At 57.2% G+C, this 14,313-nt stretch overlaps 1 protein-coding gene across 1 annotated transcript in view; it reads right to left on the bottom strand.

Moving 5' to 3' along the window:
* Window positions 1–14,313, bottom strand: part of LOC133339606 (golgin subfamily A member 6-like protein 10) — a 37,225-nt gene that overhangs the window by 8,185 nt on the left and 14,727 nt on the right. The window contains exons 3-4 of the mRNA XM_061547729.1: window positions 12,740–13,098; window positions 3,329–3,401 (exon numbers count right to left, since the gene is read on the bottom strand). Of these exons, the coding sequence (XP_061403713.1) occupies window positions 3,329–3,401; window positions 12,740–13,098 (432 nt within the window). The remainder of the gene's footprint in view (window positions 1–3,328; window positions 3,402–12,739; window positions 13,099–14,313) is intronic.

The raw sequence follows: 14,313 nt of genomic DNA, 5'->3' as shown, positions 1-14,313 counted from the left end.
GACTTGCATAACAATGACTTTGTCCCACCTCTGCCACTCACCACCCTCACCACTCACTACAGACCACCACTCAGCACCCTCACCACTCAGCACCCTCACCACTCAGCACCCTCACCACTCACCACTCAGCACCCTCACCACTCACTACAGACCACCACTCAGCACCCTCACCACTCAGCACCCTCACCACTCAGCACCCTCACCACTCAGCACCCTCACCACTCAGCACCCTCACCACTCACCACTCAGCACCCTCACCACTCACCACCACTCACCACTCACCACCCTCACCACTCACCATCCTCACCACTCACCACTCAGCACCCTCACCACTCACCACCACTCACCACTCACCACCCTCACCACTCACCATCCTCACCACTCACCACTCAGCACCCTCACCACTCACCACCACTCACCACTCACCACCCTCACCACTCACCATCCTCACCACTCACCACCCTCACCACTCACTACAGACCATCACTCAGCACCCTCACCACTCAGCACCCTCACCACTCAGCACCCTCACCACTCAGCACCCTCACCACTCACCACTCAGCACCCTCACCACTCAGCACCCTCACCACTCAGCACCCTCACCACTCACCACTCAGCACCCTCACCACTCACCACCACTCACCACCCTCACCACTCACCATCCTCACCACTCACCACTCAGCACCCTCACCACTCACCACCACTCACCACTCACCACCCTCACCACTCACCATCCTCACCACTCACCACTCAGCACCCTCACCACTCACCACCACTCACCACTCACCACCCTCACCACTCACCATCCTCACCACTCACCACCCTCACCACTCACTACAGACCATCACTCAGCACCCTCACCACTCAGCACCCTCACCACTCAGCACCCTCACCACTCAGCACCCTCACCACTCACCACTCAGCACCCTCACCACTCACCACCCTCACCACTCACCATCCTCACCACTCACTACAGACCACCACTCACTACAGACCACCACTCACCACCCTCACCACTCACCACTCAGCACCCTCACCACTCACTACAGACCATTACTCAGCACCCTCACCACTCACCACTCAGCACCCTCACCACTCAGCACCCTCACCACTCACCACCCTCACCACTCAGCACCCTCAGCACTCACCACCACTCACCACCCTCACCACTCACCATCCTCACCACTCACCACTCAGCACCCTCACCACTCACCACCCTCACCACTCAGCACCCTCACCACTCACCACCCTCACCACTCACCACCACTCAGCCACACTCACCACCCTCAGCACTCACCACTCAGCACCCTCACCACTCACCACAGCACCACTTACCACCCTCACCACTCACCACTCAGCACCCTCACCACTCTCACCACTCAGCACCCTCAGCACTCTCACCACCCTCACCACAAACTACACGCAGCGTCACTCACCACCCTCACCATCGACTGCACTCACCACCCTCACCATCGACAAGTCAATGTCATCCCTCCAGAGTCAATACTCGGCCCTGGTCATAGGAACGTGGAATGCCCACCACTGGCTCTGCAGCGAGTGGCATAAAAATCGCTCCCACTCCCAACGCCGACCGGAACGCCTTGGAAGATGCCACCGCCTCCACCACACGTGCCCCTACGCGCCACCGCACGTGCCCCTACGCGCCACCGCACGTGCCCCTACGCGCCATGCTGCTGGCGTGGACCACGTGGGTGCCGGGCGGGGGTAGCGCTCACAAACGTGCTCCACTCTCCATCTGCACGGACGCTGGGACCGGCACCGCCTCACGGAGCCGGCCGTAGCTCGCCGGAGGTGCGAGGGAAGGACAACAAACTAAGCTCATAAAGCAGATTCTAGATTTGAAGCTTTCGTGACTGCAAGGATTCATACTCTTAGGTCTTTTCGGTAAAGTCACGTGGGTAAAAATAAAAATAATAGAAATATTAATAGAAATAAAACTATAAATCACGACGTTTCGGAGGCAACACAAGTCTCCGTCATCAGGTGGGACCGTCACAGCCAGATTTACTGAATCAATACACTGTATCAATACACTGTATCAATATTGTATCAATACACTGTATCATGGTTGCTTTGCATGATAATTAATCTATGACGCCAATGTCTTGGGAACTGATTGGCCTACACCACAGACAGCAGCAGCAGCCTCCTCCATGGCCCAGGCTCACCGCCCGTGTCAGCGGCAGCCGCCCTACTCGGCTGGGACGTTACCGTGTCAGCCGCCCTACTCGGCTGGGACGTTACCGTGTCAGCCGCCCTACTCGGCTGGGACGTTACCGTGTCAGCCGCCCTACTCGGCTGGGACGTTACCGTGTCAGCCGCCCTACTCGGCTGGGACGTTACCGTGTCAGCCGCCCTACTCGGCTGGGACGTTACCGTGTCAGCCGCCCTACTCGGCTGGGACGTTACCGTGTCAGCCGCCCTACTCGGCTGGGACGTTACCGTGTCAGCCGCCCCTACTCGGCTGGGATGTTACCGTGTCAGCCGCCCTACTCGGCTGGGACGTTACCGTGTCAGCCGCCCCTACTCGGCTGGGACGTTACCGTGTCAGCCGCCCTACTCGGCTGGGACGTTACCGTGTCAGCCGCCCTACTCGGCTGGGACGTTACCGTGTCAGCCGCCCTACTCGGCTGGGATGTTACCGTGTCAGCCGCCCTACTCGGCTGGGACGTTACCGTGTCAGCTGCCTTACTCGGCTGGGACGTTACCGTGTCAGCCGCCCTACTCGGCTGGGACGTTACCGTGTCAGCTGCCCCTACTCGGCTGGGACGTTACCGTGGCAGCCGCCCTACTCGGCTGGGACGTTACCGTGTCAGCCGCCCTACTCGGCTGGGACGTTACCGTGTCAGCCGCCCTACTCGGCTGGGACGTTACCGTGTCAGCTTCCCCTACTCGGCTGGGACGTTACCGTGTCAGCCGCCCCTACTCGGCTGGGACGTTACCGTGTCAGCCGCCCTACTCGGCTGGGACGTTACCGTGTCAGCCGCCCTACTCGGCTGGGACGTTACCGTGTCAGCTGCCCCTACTCGGCTGGGACGTTACCGTGTCAGCCGCCCTACTCGGCTGGGACGTTACCGTGTCAGCCGCCCTACTCGGCTGGGACGTTACCGTGGCAGCCGCCCTACTCGGCTGGGACGTTACCGTGGCAGCCGCCCTACTCGGCTGGGACGTTACCGTGGCAGCTGCCCTACTCGGCTGGGACGTTACCGTGGCAGCCGCCCTACTCGGCTGGGACGTTACCGTGTCAGCCGCCCCTACTCGGCTGGGACGTTACCGTGGCAGCCGCCCTACTCGGCTGGGACGTTACCGTGTGCAAGTGCTCTCCAGGAGGGTGGCGACGCGGGCCGCATCGGAGCCTCCAGAGTCCCCGAGGCTCCCCACTGTGCGGCACCAACAACACGGCACGCGGAAGCAGCAGCAACATCAGCATTAGCAGCAGCATCAGCAGCAGCATCAGCAGTGGCAGCATCATCAGCAGAAGCATCAACACGGCACGCGGAAGCAGCAGCAGCATCAGCAGTGGCAGCATCATCAGCAGTAGCATCAACACGGCACGCGGAAGCAGCAGCAGCATCAGCAGTGGCAGCATCATCAGCAGTAGCAGCAGCATCAGCAGTAGCTGCAGCATCATCAGCAGTAGCTGCAGCATCATCAGCAGTAGCTACATCATCAACAGCAGCATCATCATCATCAGCAGTAGCATCATCATCAGCAGCATCAGCAGCAGCATCATCAACAGTAGCAGCAGCATCAGCAGTAGCATCTTCAGCAGCAGCATCATCATCATCAGCAGTAGCAGCAGCATCAGCAGTAGCATCATCAGCTAGTAGCAGCAGCATCAGCAGTAGTAGCATCATCAGCAGCAGTAGCGGCAGCATCAGCAGTAGCTGCATCATCAGCAGTAGCAGCAGCATCAGCATCAACAGCAGCATCAGCAGTATCTGCATCATCAGCAGCAGCATCATCAGCAGTAGCATCAGCATCAGCAGTATCATCAGCATCAGCATCTGCATCATCAGCAGTAGCTGCATCATCAGCAGCAGCATCATCAGCAGTAGCTGCATCACCAGCAGCAGCATCATCAGCAGTAGCTGCATCATCAGCAGCATCATCATCAGCAGTAGCTGCATCATCATCAGCAGTATCTGCATCATCAGCAGTAGTTGCATCATCATCAGCAGCAGCTGTATCATCATCAGCAGTATCTGCATCATCAGCAGTAGCTGCATCATCATCAGCAGTAGCTGCATCATCATCAGCAGTATCTGCATCATCAGCAGTATCTGCATCATCATCAGCTGCATCATCATCAGCAGTATCTGCATCATCAGCAGCATCATCAGCAGTATCTGCATCATCATCAGCAGCAGCTGCATCATCATCAGCAGTATCTGCATCATCAGCAGCATCATCAGCAGTATCTGCATCATCAGCAGCATCAGCAGTATCTGCATCATCATCAGCAGCAGCTGCATCATCATCAGCAGTATCTGCATCATCAGCAGCATCATCAGCAGTATCTGCATCATCATCAGCAGCAGCTGCATCATCAGCAGCAGTATCTGCATCAGCAGCATCATCAGCAGTATCTGCATCATCATCAGCAGCAGCTGCATCATCATCGTCCGTAGCGGTTCAGGCTCATTGTGCTTCACCAGGTGAGGTATCTGCGTGCGGCCTGCAGGACGGAGGAGAGCCCTTTGCAAGAGTGACTGACCTGGCATCTCCAATAGTGGCAACATACAATTACATAAAGCGCAGCAGCAAAGTACAGCAGCAGCAAAGTACAGCAGCAGCAAAGTACAGCAGCAAAGCGCAGCAGCAAAGCGCAGCAGCAAAGCGCAGCAGCAAAGTACAGCAGCAGCAAAGTACAGCAGCAGCAAAACGCAGCAGCAGCAAAGTACAGCAGCAGCAAAGTACAGCAGCAGCAAAGTACAGCAGCAGCAAAGTACAGCAGCAGCAAAGTACAGCAGCAGCAAAGTACAGCAGCAGCAAAGCGCAGCAGCAGCAAAGTACAGCAGCAGCAAAACGCAGCAGCAGCAAAGTACAGCAGCAGCAAAACGCAGCAGCAGCAAAGATAAATGAGGACAAAAACAGAGACAATCGCTTTACACGAGGAATGGAAAATACTCCGCCAACAAAAGTCCACGGTCAAAAAAAGTAAAAAAAAACATTAAATTCCCTGGGACCTTTAGTGTCAGTTATCAAAGTATGAAAAATAAGAAAAGGTTTGTTACCTCTTGACTTAAAGCTTCCGTGACTGCAGGAATTCGTATTCTTCGGGTCTTTCGGTAAAGCCACGGAGATAGAACAAATAATTAAATTCTCACGACGTTTCGATCTCGACACGGGCAATCGTCCTCAGGTGAAAAAATTCAGTGAGAGAGCTGACGAGGCAGAAAGACCCAAACAGTAGGTTTGTTTCTCTATATGGCAATAAAATAACAGCAGGAGTTGCGGTCAGATGTCCAAACACCAAATAGATTCTAGATTTTGCAAGGGATCAAGTTCCTGCGCTAACTTTTGGCGTTGTTCTCTGGTCTGACGCTGGTGCTGAGACGAGGCCATTCAGAAGGCTGCTGCTGGCTCTGGTGGAGGCCAACCAGTTTCAAAGACGATGCCATTAAATATTCTATAGTTATCAGAGCCACGTTTGTTGCATGTGTAGGGATGTTAGAGAAAGGGCCGTTATGTATGGCAGTCTATGGGAAAGAAACACAGTGGGCGGGGCTACGTGGGTGCACAGGGAGATGCCCTCTGCGACGTCCGAGCCAGACACCCTGGGGGGGGCTGGTTTGGCGTTATGATCCCCCGGGGCCCCACCCCTCAAGGAGGGTTGGGTATAAAAGGGGACGTTATATGGGCTCGGGGGCAGTTATGTTATAGTTAACTAAGAAGACTGAAGACGTCTTAGATAGAGCCCTGGACTCCCTCGTTCGATGTCCTTGTCAGGGCCGAACAGGACCGAGCCAGCGGCGTGGTCCCGAAAGCCAGAGCCGGTGCTCTTCTAAGAGCTGGTCTGGGACTCCGGGTGCTGGCCCGACTTACCAGTGTCGGGCCAAGTAGCCTCCCCTAGCCCAGTAGTGGAGGACTGTGAGGCAGGCTAGGACTTAGCTAGGAAGAGTATCCTTAGCTAGTCGGGTGAGGGGGCCGATACCCCCTCCAGTGCTGTATGTCACATACGAGCTTTGTTGAATAAATATCCGTGTGCCTCCACCTCGGCGTCAAGTGTCTTCACCGGTACTTCAACTGGTGTCAGAAGTAAAACTCGAACATGGACACGCGGAAGACAACGCGGGCCAAAGTACCGCAAGAAGAAGATACTGCCGAGATCGAAACGCCCGGGACGGCTACACAAGCCACAGTGCAGCCGGAGCCTGATGTCTCCTTACCGGGGCATCCGAGTGAAGGAGGATCACAGTCAGACGCATTGCGGCTGGCTCACGGGAGGCTGGCGGAGCTGTTATACGCCGCTGCCGCCACGCTGGAGTCCATCACGCGGCTGGGGGCCGGTGATTCAGCACGGGGCGAGACGGCCCAACGACCAGGGCGCCTTCCCGCCATTTCGGAGCAGCCCGAGTTTGAATCTCCCGCCATCGACGCTGCAGCTGTTCGGGGCGTGGCCAGCCTAAACATCCACTCCGGCATCGCCGTCGCTGAAGCCACGACGTCATCACCACCGCGACAGGCGATTCCATCGGCCGCTCGTACCGACGCACAGCCAAGTGGAGGTGACATCCGCCCGCGGGAATCAACAACGACCGCTGCACTCCATCAGAGGCTGCCCCCGCTGAAAGAGTTCGTCGGCGCGGAGGGGGACTGGGCCGGGTTCCGCAGGCGATTCCTCGCCCATCAAGAGATGGCGAGGTGGACAGACGAGGAGGCTCTCTGCGCGCTGCCGGCGCTCCTCGACAGCGACGCGCTCGCAGCCCTCACATCGGCACCTAAAGAGAGGCGGGCGACGTTACCGATGGCGCTGCAGCTGCTGGGAGGGGTCTACGGACCATCGGCGGAATGCAGACAGGAGTTCTACGACCGCAAGCGGGGTGAAAAGGAGTCGCCCCTGGCGTACCGAACGAGCCTCCTGGCGATGGCCAAGTCGGCCTTCCCCCGTATGGATGACGACGGCATCGACGCTATGGTGACGGAGAAAATACTCCTCCTGGCTGACGACCTTGACATCGCTGTCGTCGCACAGGAGGACGCGGAAATGACATCGCTCCAGGCGGCGCGGCTCCTCCACGCAAACCTCCTGTCGCTCCGGCGGAAAGCCAGCAGGGCATCGGTGGGGCATGCGGTGGCTGCAGCCACCCTTCCGACGGAGGAACTCTACGCCGTCGACCACCGACGGCAACAGGCGACGAGTGCACGGCCGGGCCAGGACGGGTCGGGCCGTTCCGACCATTCGTCACCTCCGACGCCGCTCCCACGGTGTTTTAACTGCGGCGTCCGGGGCCACTTCGCCTCGGGGTGCCGCTCTCCTCGTCAGCGCGGGACGACACCTCACCGGGACGACGGGCCTCATCCCAAGCTCCACCATCAAAAACCGGCGAGTCGTGGCACCCCACACGTTTGGCCCACACACACACCCGTCACGCACTCAAACACCGCGACGAGAGGGGGGCCGGTATCACGCACCATCGCACCATCACGCACCACTCCGGGTACCCATATCGAACCCGGCCAGTGGTCCGTGCTGGCCGATCGTGTGGTTGCCGCATCGTCGGGGTCGTCGGCCGTTGTGGGGTATATCGACGGGGTTGAAGTGCGCATCCTGGTCGATACGGGAGCATCGGCGACTATTATTTCGGAATTAATTTATAATATTCTCCCTGTCCGGAGTCGTCCCTTGATGCCGGTTAACATACCATTCTATGCGGCTAACGGGGGCTCACTTGGCATCATCGGACAAATTCGTGCCCAAATTTGTATCGGGGAAATAAAATTGTCTGGGCCGATTTTTGTTTCTTCCTCGCTGGTGGTTCCGTGCCTGCTGGGGACGGACTTCCTGGCCAAAATGCCGATTGTAATTTTGATCGACCAGGGTTGCATAGAGCTTCCGTCGGGCAGACGCATGGCGTTTCTGCCATCACCGGTTGCGACTCGGACGGCGTTCGCGACGGTGCCGGCGTTCGTGGAGAGAACGGTACGCGTCCCTCCGGGGACGCAAATGTTGGTACCCTTGAAACTTCGGCGGCCCCTCGTTAAGGGTGCTGGGGCACAAGGGGTACTGTTGGGACCGTCTAGGGCCGGGGTTAGTGGACCTGACTTACTTCCGGCCCAGACCATAGTGAGAGGGGATGGTGAACCCTTCATCGCGGTCCTAAATGTGGGCTCGCGGACGGTGGTGGTCCCACAGGGGACCGTGCTTGCTCACGCAACGCCGGTGCCGTGTGAGGAACCCGCCGTAAATCGCGTCAACACTGTCCCTGCGTCGCGACCGCATTCGGACAGCGATGAAGGGTGGCTCGAGGCGCTTTGTGCGGGATCGACGGACCTGTCCGATTCAGAGCGTCAACAACTTAAAACACTACTGCGAGAATTTTCCGACGTTTTTAGTCGAAATAAATATGATTTGGGTTGCACTCACTTGCTGCGTCACCATATTGACACGGGTGACAGCGCGCCAATTCGCCAAAATCCGTTTCGGTTGAGTCCCGCCGAAAAGGACCATGTCAAATCGGCTGTTGATGACATGTTGGCCGCAGACATCATTTCTCCTTCCACCAGCCCTTGGGGAGCGCCGATCGTCCTGGTTAAAAAGCAGGACGGTTCGTTGCGGTTTTGCGTTGACTTCCGGCGTCTTAATAAAATTTCGGTTGCCGACGCATACCCGCTCCCTCGGATGGATGAATCGCTTGACGCCTTGGCGGGAGCGCGATTCTTTTCCACACTCGATTTACTTTCAGGATTCTGGCAGCTTCCTCTGGATGATGAGTCAAAGCCTAAAACTGCTTTTCGTACACCGCACGGCTTGTTTCAATTCAACCGGTTGCCGATGGGCTTACACTCAGCGCCGGCAACTTTCCAGCGTTTAATGGAATTGGTTTTGGCTGGACTGCAATGGGAGTCGTGCCTCATTTATTTGGATGACGTTATCGTCTTTGGTAAAACTTTTGATGAACATCTCCAGAGGTTGCGGGCGGTCTTCCTAAAGATGCGGGCTGCTAATTTGAAATTCAAGCCCCAAAAATGCCATTTGTTGCGTGATTCGGTGCGTTATTTGGGGCACATCGTGGGACGCTCAGGTATTGCTACCGATCCCGCCAAAACGCAGTGTGTCAGCTCCTGGCCGACTCCCACCTCGGTGGGAGAGGTCAGGAGTTTCATTGGGTTCGCGTCGTATTATCGACGGTTTGTTGCTGATTTTGCAACAATTGCTAAACCCCTGCACGCTTTAACATCTAAAGGGGTTCGGTTCCACTGGGGTCAAGAGGAGGAGGCTGCGTTCCGCTCCCTTCGGGACGCTCTGGTGAAAGCCCCTCCCTTGATTTACCCTGATTTTTCGAAGCCCTTTTTGCTCGACACCGATGCGAGCAACACGGGTATTGGGGGTGTGCTTTCCCAGGTGGTTGATGGCGTTGAACGGGTGGTCGCGTACGGTAGTCGGGTGTTGTCTCCTGCGGAGCAGAGATATTGTGTCACCCGTAGAGAACTGTTGGCAATTGTTTTTTTCATCCAACAGTATCGCCCATATCTGTACGGTCGGCATTTCACCGTCCGCACAGATCATGCGGCACTACAGTATGCCCTGCGAGTTCAACAACCATCGGGACAGTTGTCTCGATGATTGGAGGTTCTCCAGGATTTTGATTTTGAGACCACTTACCGTAAGGGCGTTCGCCATACCAACGCGGACGCTCTGTCACGCATGCCAACCACCTCGGAATGTGCATGCCTCCTGGGGTCGGGACGTTGCAGACCTTCAGGGGACGCATCGGTTCCGATCCTGGCAGCCACCGACGACGACGAACCACTGCCTGATAATTCGATCGAACAACAGGGAAGGGATTCCCTGTTGGGGTTGCCCGTCACTGAGTGGGGGCGCCTCCAAATGGAGGATACCTCCCTCCTCGGGTGGCGTCGTCGCGTCGGGAGTGCTGGGCGGGTGAAAGGTGATTCGGGTGCATGGGAAATGGTACAGGGTCTGCTCATGCATTGGGACGGCAAATCACAGCGACATCGGCTGGTCGTCCCTTCTGAGTTGCGAGGCAAAGTGGTGTGGGCCGCGCATGAGCGCCTGTTACATCTGGGGACTCTAAAGACCCTTGCACTGATACAACTAGATTTTTTTTGGCCTGGTATGACAAAGGATGTTGGGGATCTTTTGAGTTCATGCCCGCGGTGTGCGCAACGGAAACCGCCGGCACGGGAGTCTAACCCGCCTTTGCAATCAATCAAGGTGTCCAGAATAAATGAGCTTGTCGCGCTGGACATCTTGGGCCCATTTCCCGCCACCCCCAGGGGCAATAGGTATTTGCTGACAGGAGTCGAGTATTTTACGCGCTGGCCCATGGCCTGGCCCCTTGCCAACCAGTCGGCAGCAGCCATCGTGGACGCCTTTGTTCAGGGATACGTCCTGGACAAAGGTGCTCCGGAACGGCTGCTGACCGACCAGGGTAAAAATTTTTCCAGCAAATTACTTAAACAAGTCTGTGACCTCTTAGGCACAAAGAAAATTCGGACCTCCCCGTATCACCCACAGACTGACGGAATGGTCGAGCGCCTGCATCGCACCATTTCGTCAATGATGGCACAGCAGGTCTCAGATTCACAGACTGATTGGGACCTGCATATTCAGGGGGTCTTGGCGGCATACCGGATGGCACCCCATGCAGCTACGGGATTTTCCCCCTTTTACCTTATGTACGGTCGCGAACCCGACCCGCCTGTTCGCGCCCAGCTGCAGATCCCCGACCCGCAAGGAAAAACTAAATTGGCTGACCACGTCAAATTTAATCTGGCTAAATTAACAGAGGCGCGGGATGCTGCGAGGTTGAACTCGGACCTCCGTCAAAAGGCGAACGAGCGCCTCAGGCTGGGTCGGGCGCATGTAATACAGTGGAAACCGGGGGACAGGGCATGGTTGCACTGTCCCCAAGTACCCCTGGCTACCTCCCCTAAGCTGGCGCGGCCGTGGCGGGGCCCTGTGGAAGTGGTCGAGGTCTTGCGACCACAGTGCGTGCGCATTCGATGGGGGAAGCGGCGATGGTTCGTGCACCCCTCTCGGTTGAAACCCTTCGTCGCGGTACACAAACCCACTTCACACATGCGTGGCCAGACGTGTGGGGGGTCGACCGACTCACTAGGTCCGTCTCCACCGCGCTCACCTAATGCCTTGCCGGCCGTGCCACCTCCAGGTGCATCGAGACTGACGGGCTCACGCCCGACCACCCCTTCTGGGGATACCAACAGTCACGCGGCATCAGAGGAGGCCTCACTCCGGGACGGACGATTACCACCTGACGGTCCGCCACCCGGGGTTTCCCCGTGTGAGGGGCCCGCCGCGAGGACACGCGCAAAAATGCGCAGACTGTTGTGAAACCGCAAGATGTGTATATATGTTGTGTTCATTGTGTGTTGTGTGGGGGGGTGTGTTCCCTGCCCATTGAATTTACATACGTTGTGCTCACCTGCTGTTGTGTGTATGGTGGCTTCGCTGCAAATTGTATATAGCTTGTTCTTACGGAATTCGTATTTATTCAAGGGGGGGTGCGTCGGGTTGTTTTCTCTTCTTGCTGTTGCATTTTTTTTTTTGGTTGTGTTCTTGTTGCCGTTCTTGTTATTGTTGAAAGTTAGTGAGGCACACGCGCGGTTACGGTAAAAATTCATTTTTATTGTCATTCTGTATGTTGGCAGCCGGGACGGCTGCGAGCTATGTAGGGGGGAGTGATGTAGGGATGTTAGAGAGAGGGCCGTTATGTATGGCAGTCTATGGGAAAGAAACACAGTGGGCGGGGCTACGTGGGTGCACAGGGAGATGCCCTCTGCGACGTCCGAGCCAGACACCCTGGGGGGGGCTGGTTTGGTGTTATGATCCCCCGGGGCCCCACCCCTCAAGGAGGGTTGGGTATAAAAGGGGACGTTATATGGGCTCGGGGGCAGTTATGTTATAGTTAACTAAGAAGACTGAAGACGTCTTAGATAGAGCCCTGGACTCCCTCGTTCGATGTCCTTGTCAGGGCCGAACAGGACCGAGCCAGCGGCGTGGTCCCGAAAGCCAGAGCCGGTGCTCTTCTAAGAGCTGGTCTGGGACTCCGGGTGCCGGCCCGACTTACCAGTGTCGGGCCAAGTAGCCTCCCCTAGCCCAGTAGTGGAGGACTGTGAGGCAGGCTAGGACTTAGCTAGGAAGAGTATCCTTAGCTAGTCGGGTGAGGGGGCCGATACCCCCTCCAGTGCTGTATGTCACATACGAGCTTTGTTGAATAAATATCCGTGTGCCTCCACCTCGGCGTCAAGTGTCTTCACCGGTACTTCACATGTTCAACACAAGCACTGTGGGTGGTTCATGCAGTAACCACGATTCCTTGCGAAAGGTTGAATCCATTTGGTGTTTGAACGTCTTCGCACAACTCCTGCTGTTTGATTGCTAGCAAGCTAAACAACAAACCCATCCCTCGATCTTTTCGTGGTTAAATTCCCTGCAGCAGGAGTCGGCTTTGAGCAGATCAACCTCGTGACCACCGGGCTGCCAAGGTTGGGAATGGGCTCCACAAACCTTTGTGACGCCGATCGGAGGTGGCTCTCCGCACGTTCATCTCCCGCTCCATCTCCTCCACCACCTCGTCGTCCTGCCTCTTTCTCTCCGACTCTCTCTCCCGCTCCTCCGAGAGTCTCTCCCGCTCCTCCCTGCATCTCTCCCGCTCCACCCTACATCTCTCCGTGTCCTCTGCCTCTCTCTCCCGCTCCTCCACGAGTCTCTCCCGCTCCTCCACGAGTCTCTCCGTCTCCTCCCGGCATCTCTCCAACTCCTCCTTGAGTCTCACCGTCTCCTCCCTCTCGCGCTGCAGCTGCTCCTCGGCACGGCGCGCCGCCAAGCGCTCCGCTCCCAGCGCCTCCGTGGTGCGCACGAGATCCCTGCGGCACGCGCGGAGCGGGGGGGACACGCGGAGAGACACGCGGAGGCACGTGGAGAGACACGCGGAGACACACGGAGACACACGGAGAGACACGGAGACACACGGAGAGACATGGAGAGACACGCGGAGACACGTGGAGGGACACGCGGAGAGACACAGAGAGACACGCGGAGACACGTGGAGGGACACGCGGAGACACGCGGAGAGACACGGAGAGACACGGAGAGACACAGAGACACGCGGAGACACGTGGAGGTACACGCGGAGACACGCGGAGAGACACGGAGAGACACGGAGAGACACGCGGAGACACGTGGAGGGACACGCGGAGACACGCAGAGACACACGGAGAGATACGCGGAGACACGTGGAGGGACACGCGGAGACACGTGGAGGGACACGCGGAGACACGCGGAGACACGCGGAGAGACACGGAGAGACACGGAGAGACACGCGGAGACACGTGGAGGGACACGCGGAACGGAGAGACAGTGAGAGATAAAGAGACAGACACACGAGACACGGAGGCATGGACAGACAGACACGGAGGCATGGACAGGCAGACACACAGAGACACGAACTTAAAAACACATGGAGAGACATGCGGAGAGACACGAGACATACCGAGAGGGGGCATACGGAGACACGGAGACCCAGAGATAAACTCAGAGAGACAGACGGGCGATGTAGAGACGCAGGGATGAGGAGGCACAGAGAGACCGAGAGACAGTGAGAGATAAAGAGACAGACACACAGAGACACGGAGGCATGGACAGACACACAGACACACCACAACAACAACCGCCATTCGCCACTAAGTGGGAGTGACATCACCACGGCACTTGTGCCAGGCTATGTGCATGTTAAGGTCACGTGAAGTGTCGAACGCCCGCTGGCAGGAGGTCTCGGGACAGACCCAGATGCCGTGGGTCGACTGACTGAGATGACTGGCCGATGCACAACCTGTGCCCCCTACTGTGCCAACTTGCTGTGTTTTAGCTACCCGGCGCTCCGCTCGTGGTTGTGAGTGTTGCTCCTCTGCCCTCCAAAGAGGCCGATCTTGACACCGATGGTACCAGTCATCAGCAAGTCCGCTCAGCTCCACATCCTCCTGTACCACATCACTCCATCGCTTCTCTAGCCCGTGCCGCGCCCGTTTAACCCCCTCGATCCAGCAGAACAAAAGCTGTTTAGGCATGCGGTGGCTGGGCAT

Source organism: Lethenteron reissneri, unplaced genomic scaffold (genome assembly GCF_015708825.2).
Source record: "Lethenteron reissneri isolate LAM-NWPU_2019-01 unplaced genomic scaffold, ASM1570882v1 scaffold_1931, whole genome shotgun sequence".
In the NCBI taxonomy this organism is placed as follows: domain Eukaryota; kingdom Metazoa; phylum Chordata; class Hyperoartia; order Petromyzontiformes; family Petromyzontidae; genus Lethenteron; species Lethenteron reissneri.
Note: the sequence above shows the minus strand (reverse complement) of the source record. Positions and strands in the feature narration are given on the sequence as shown.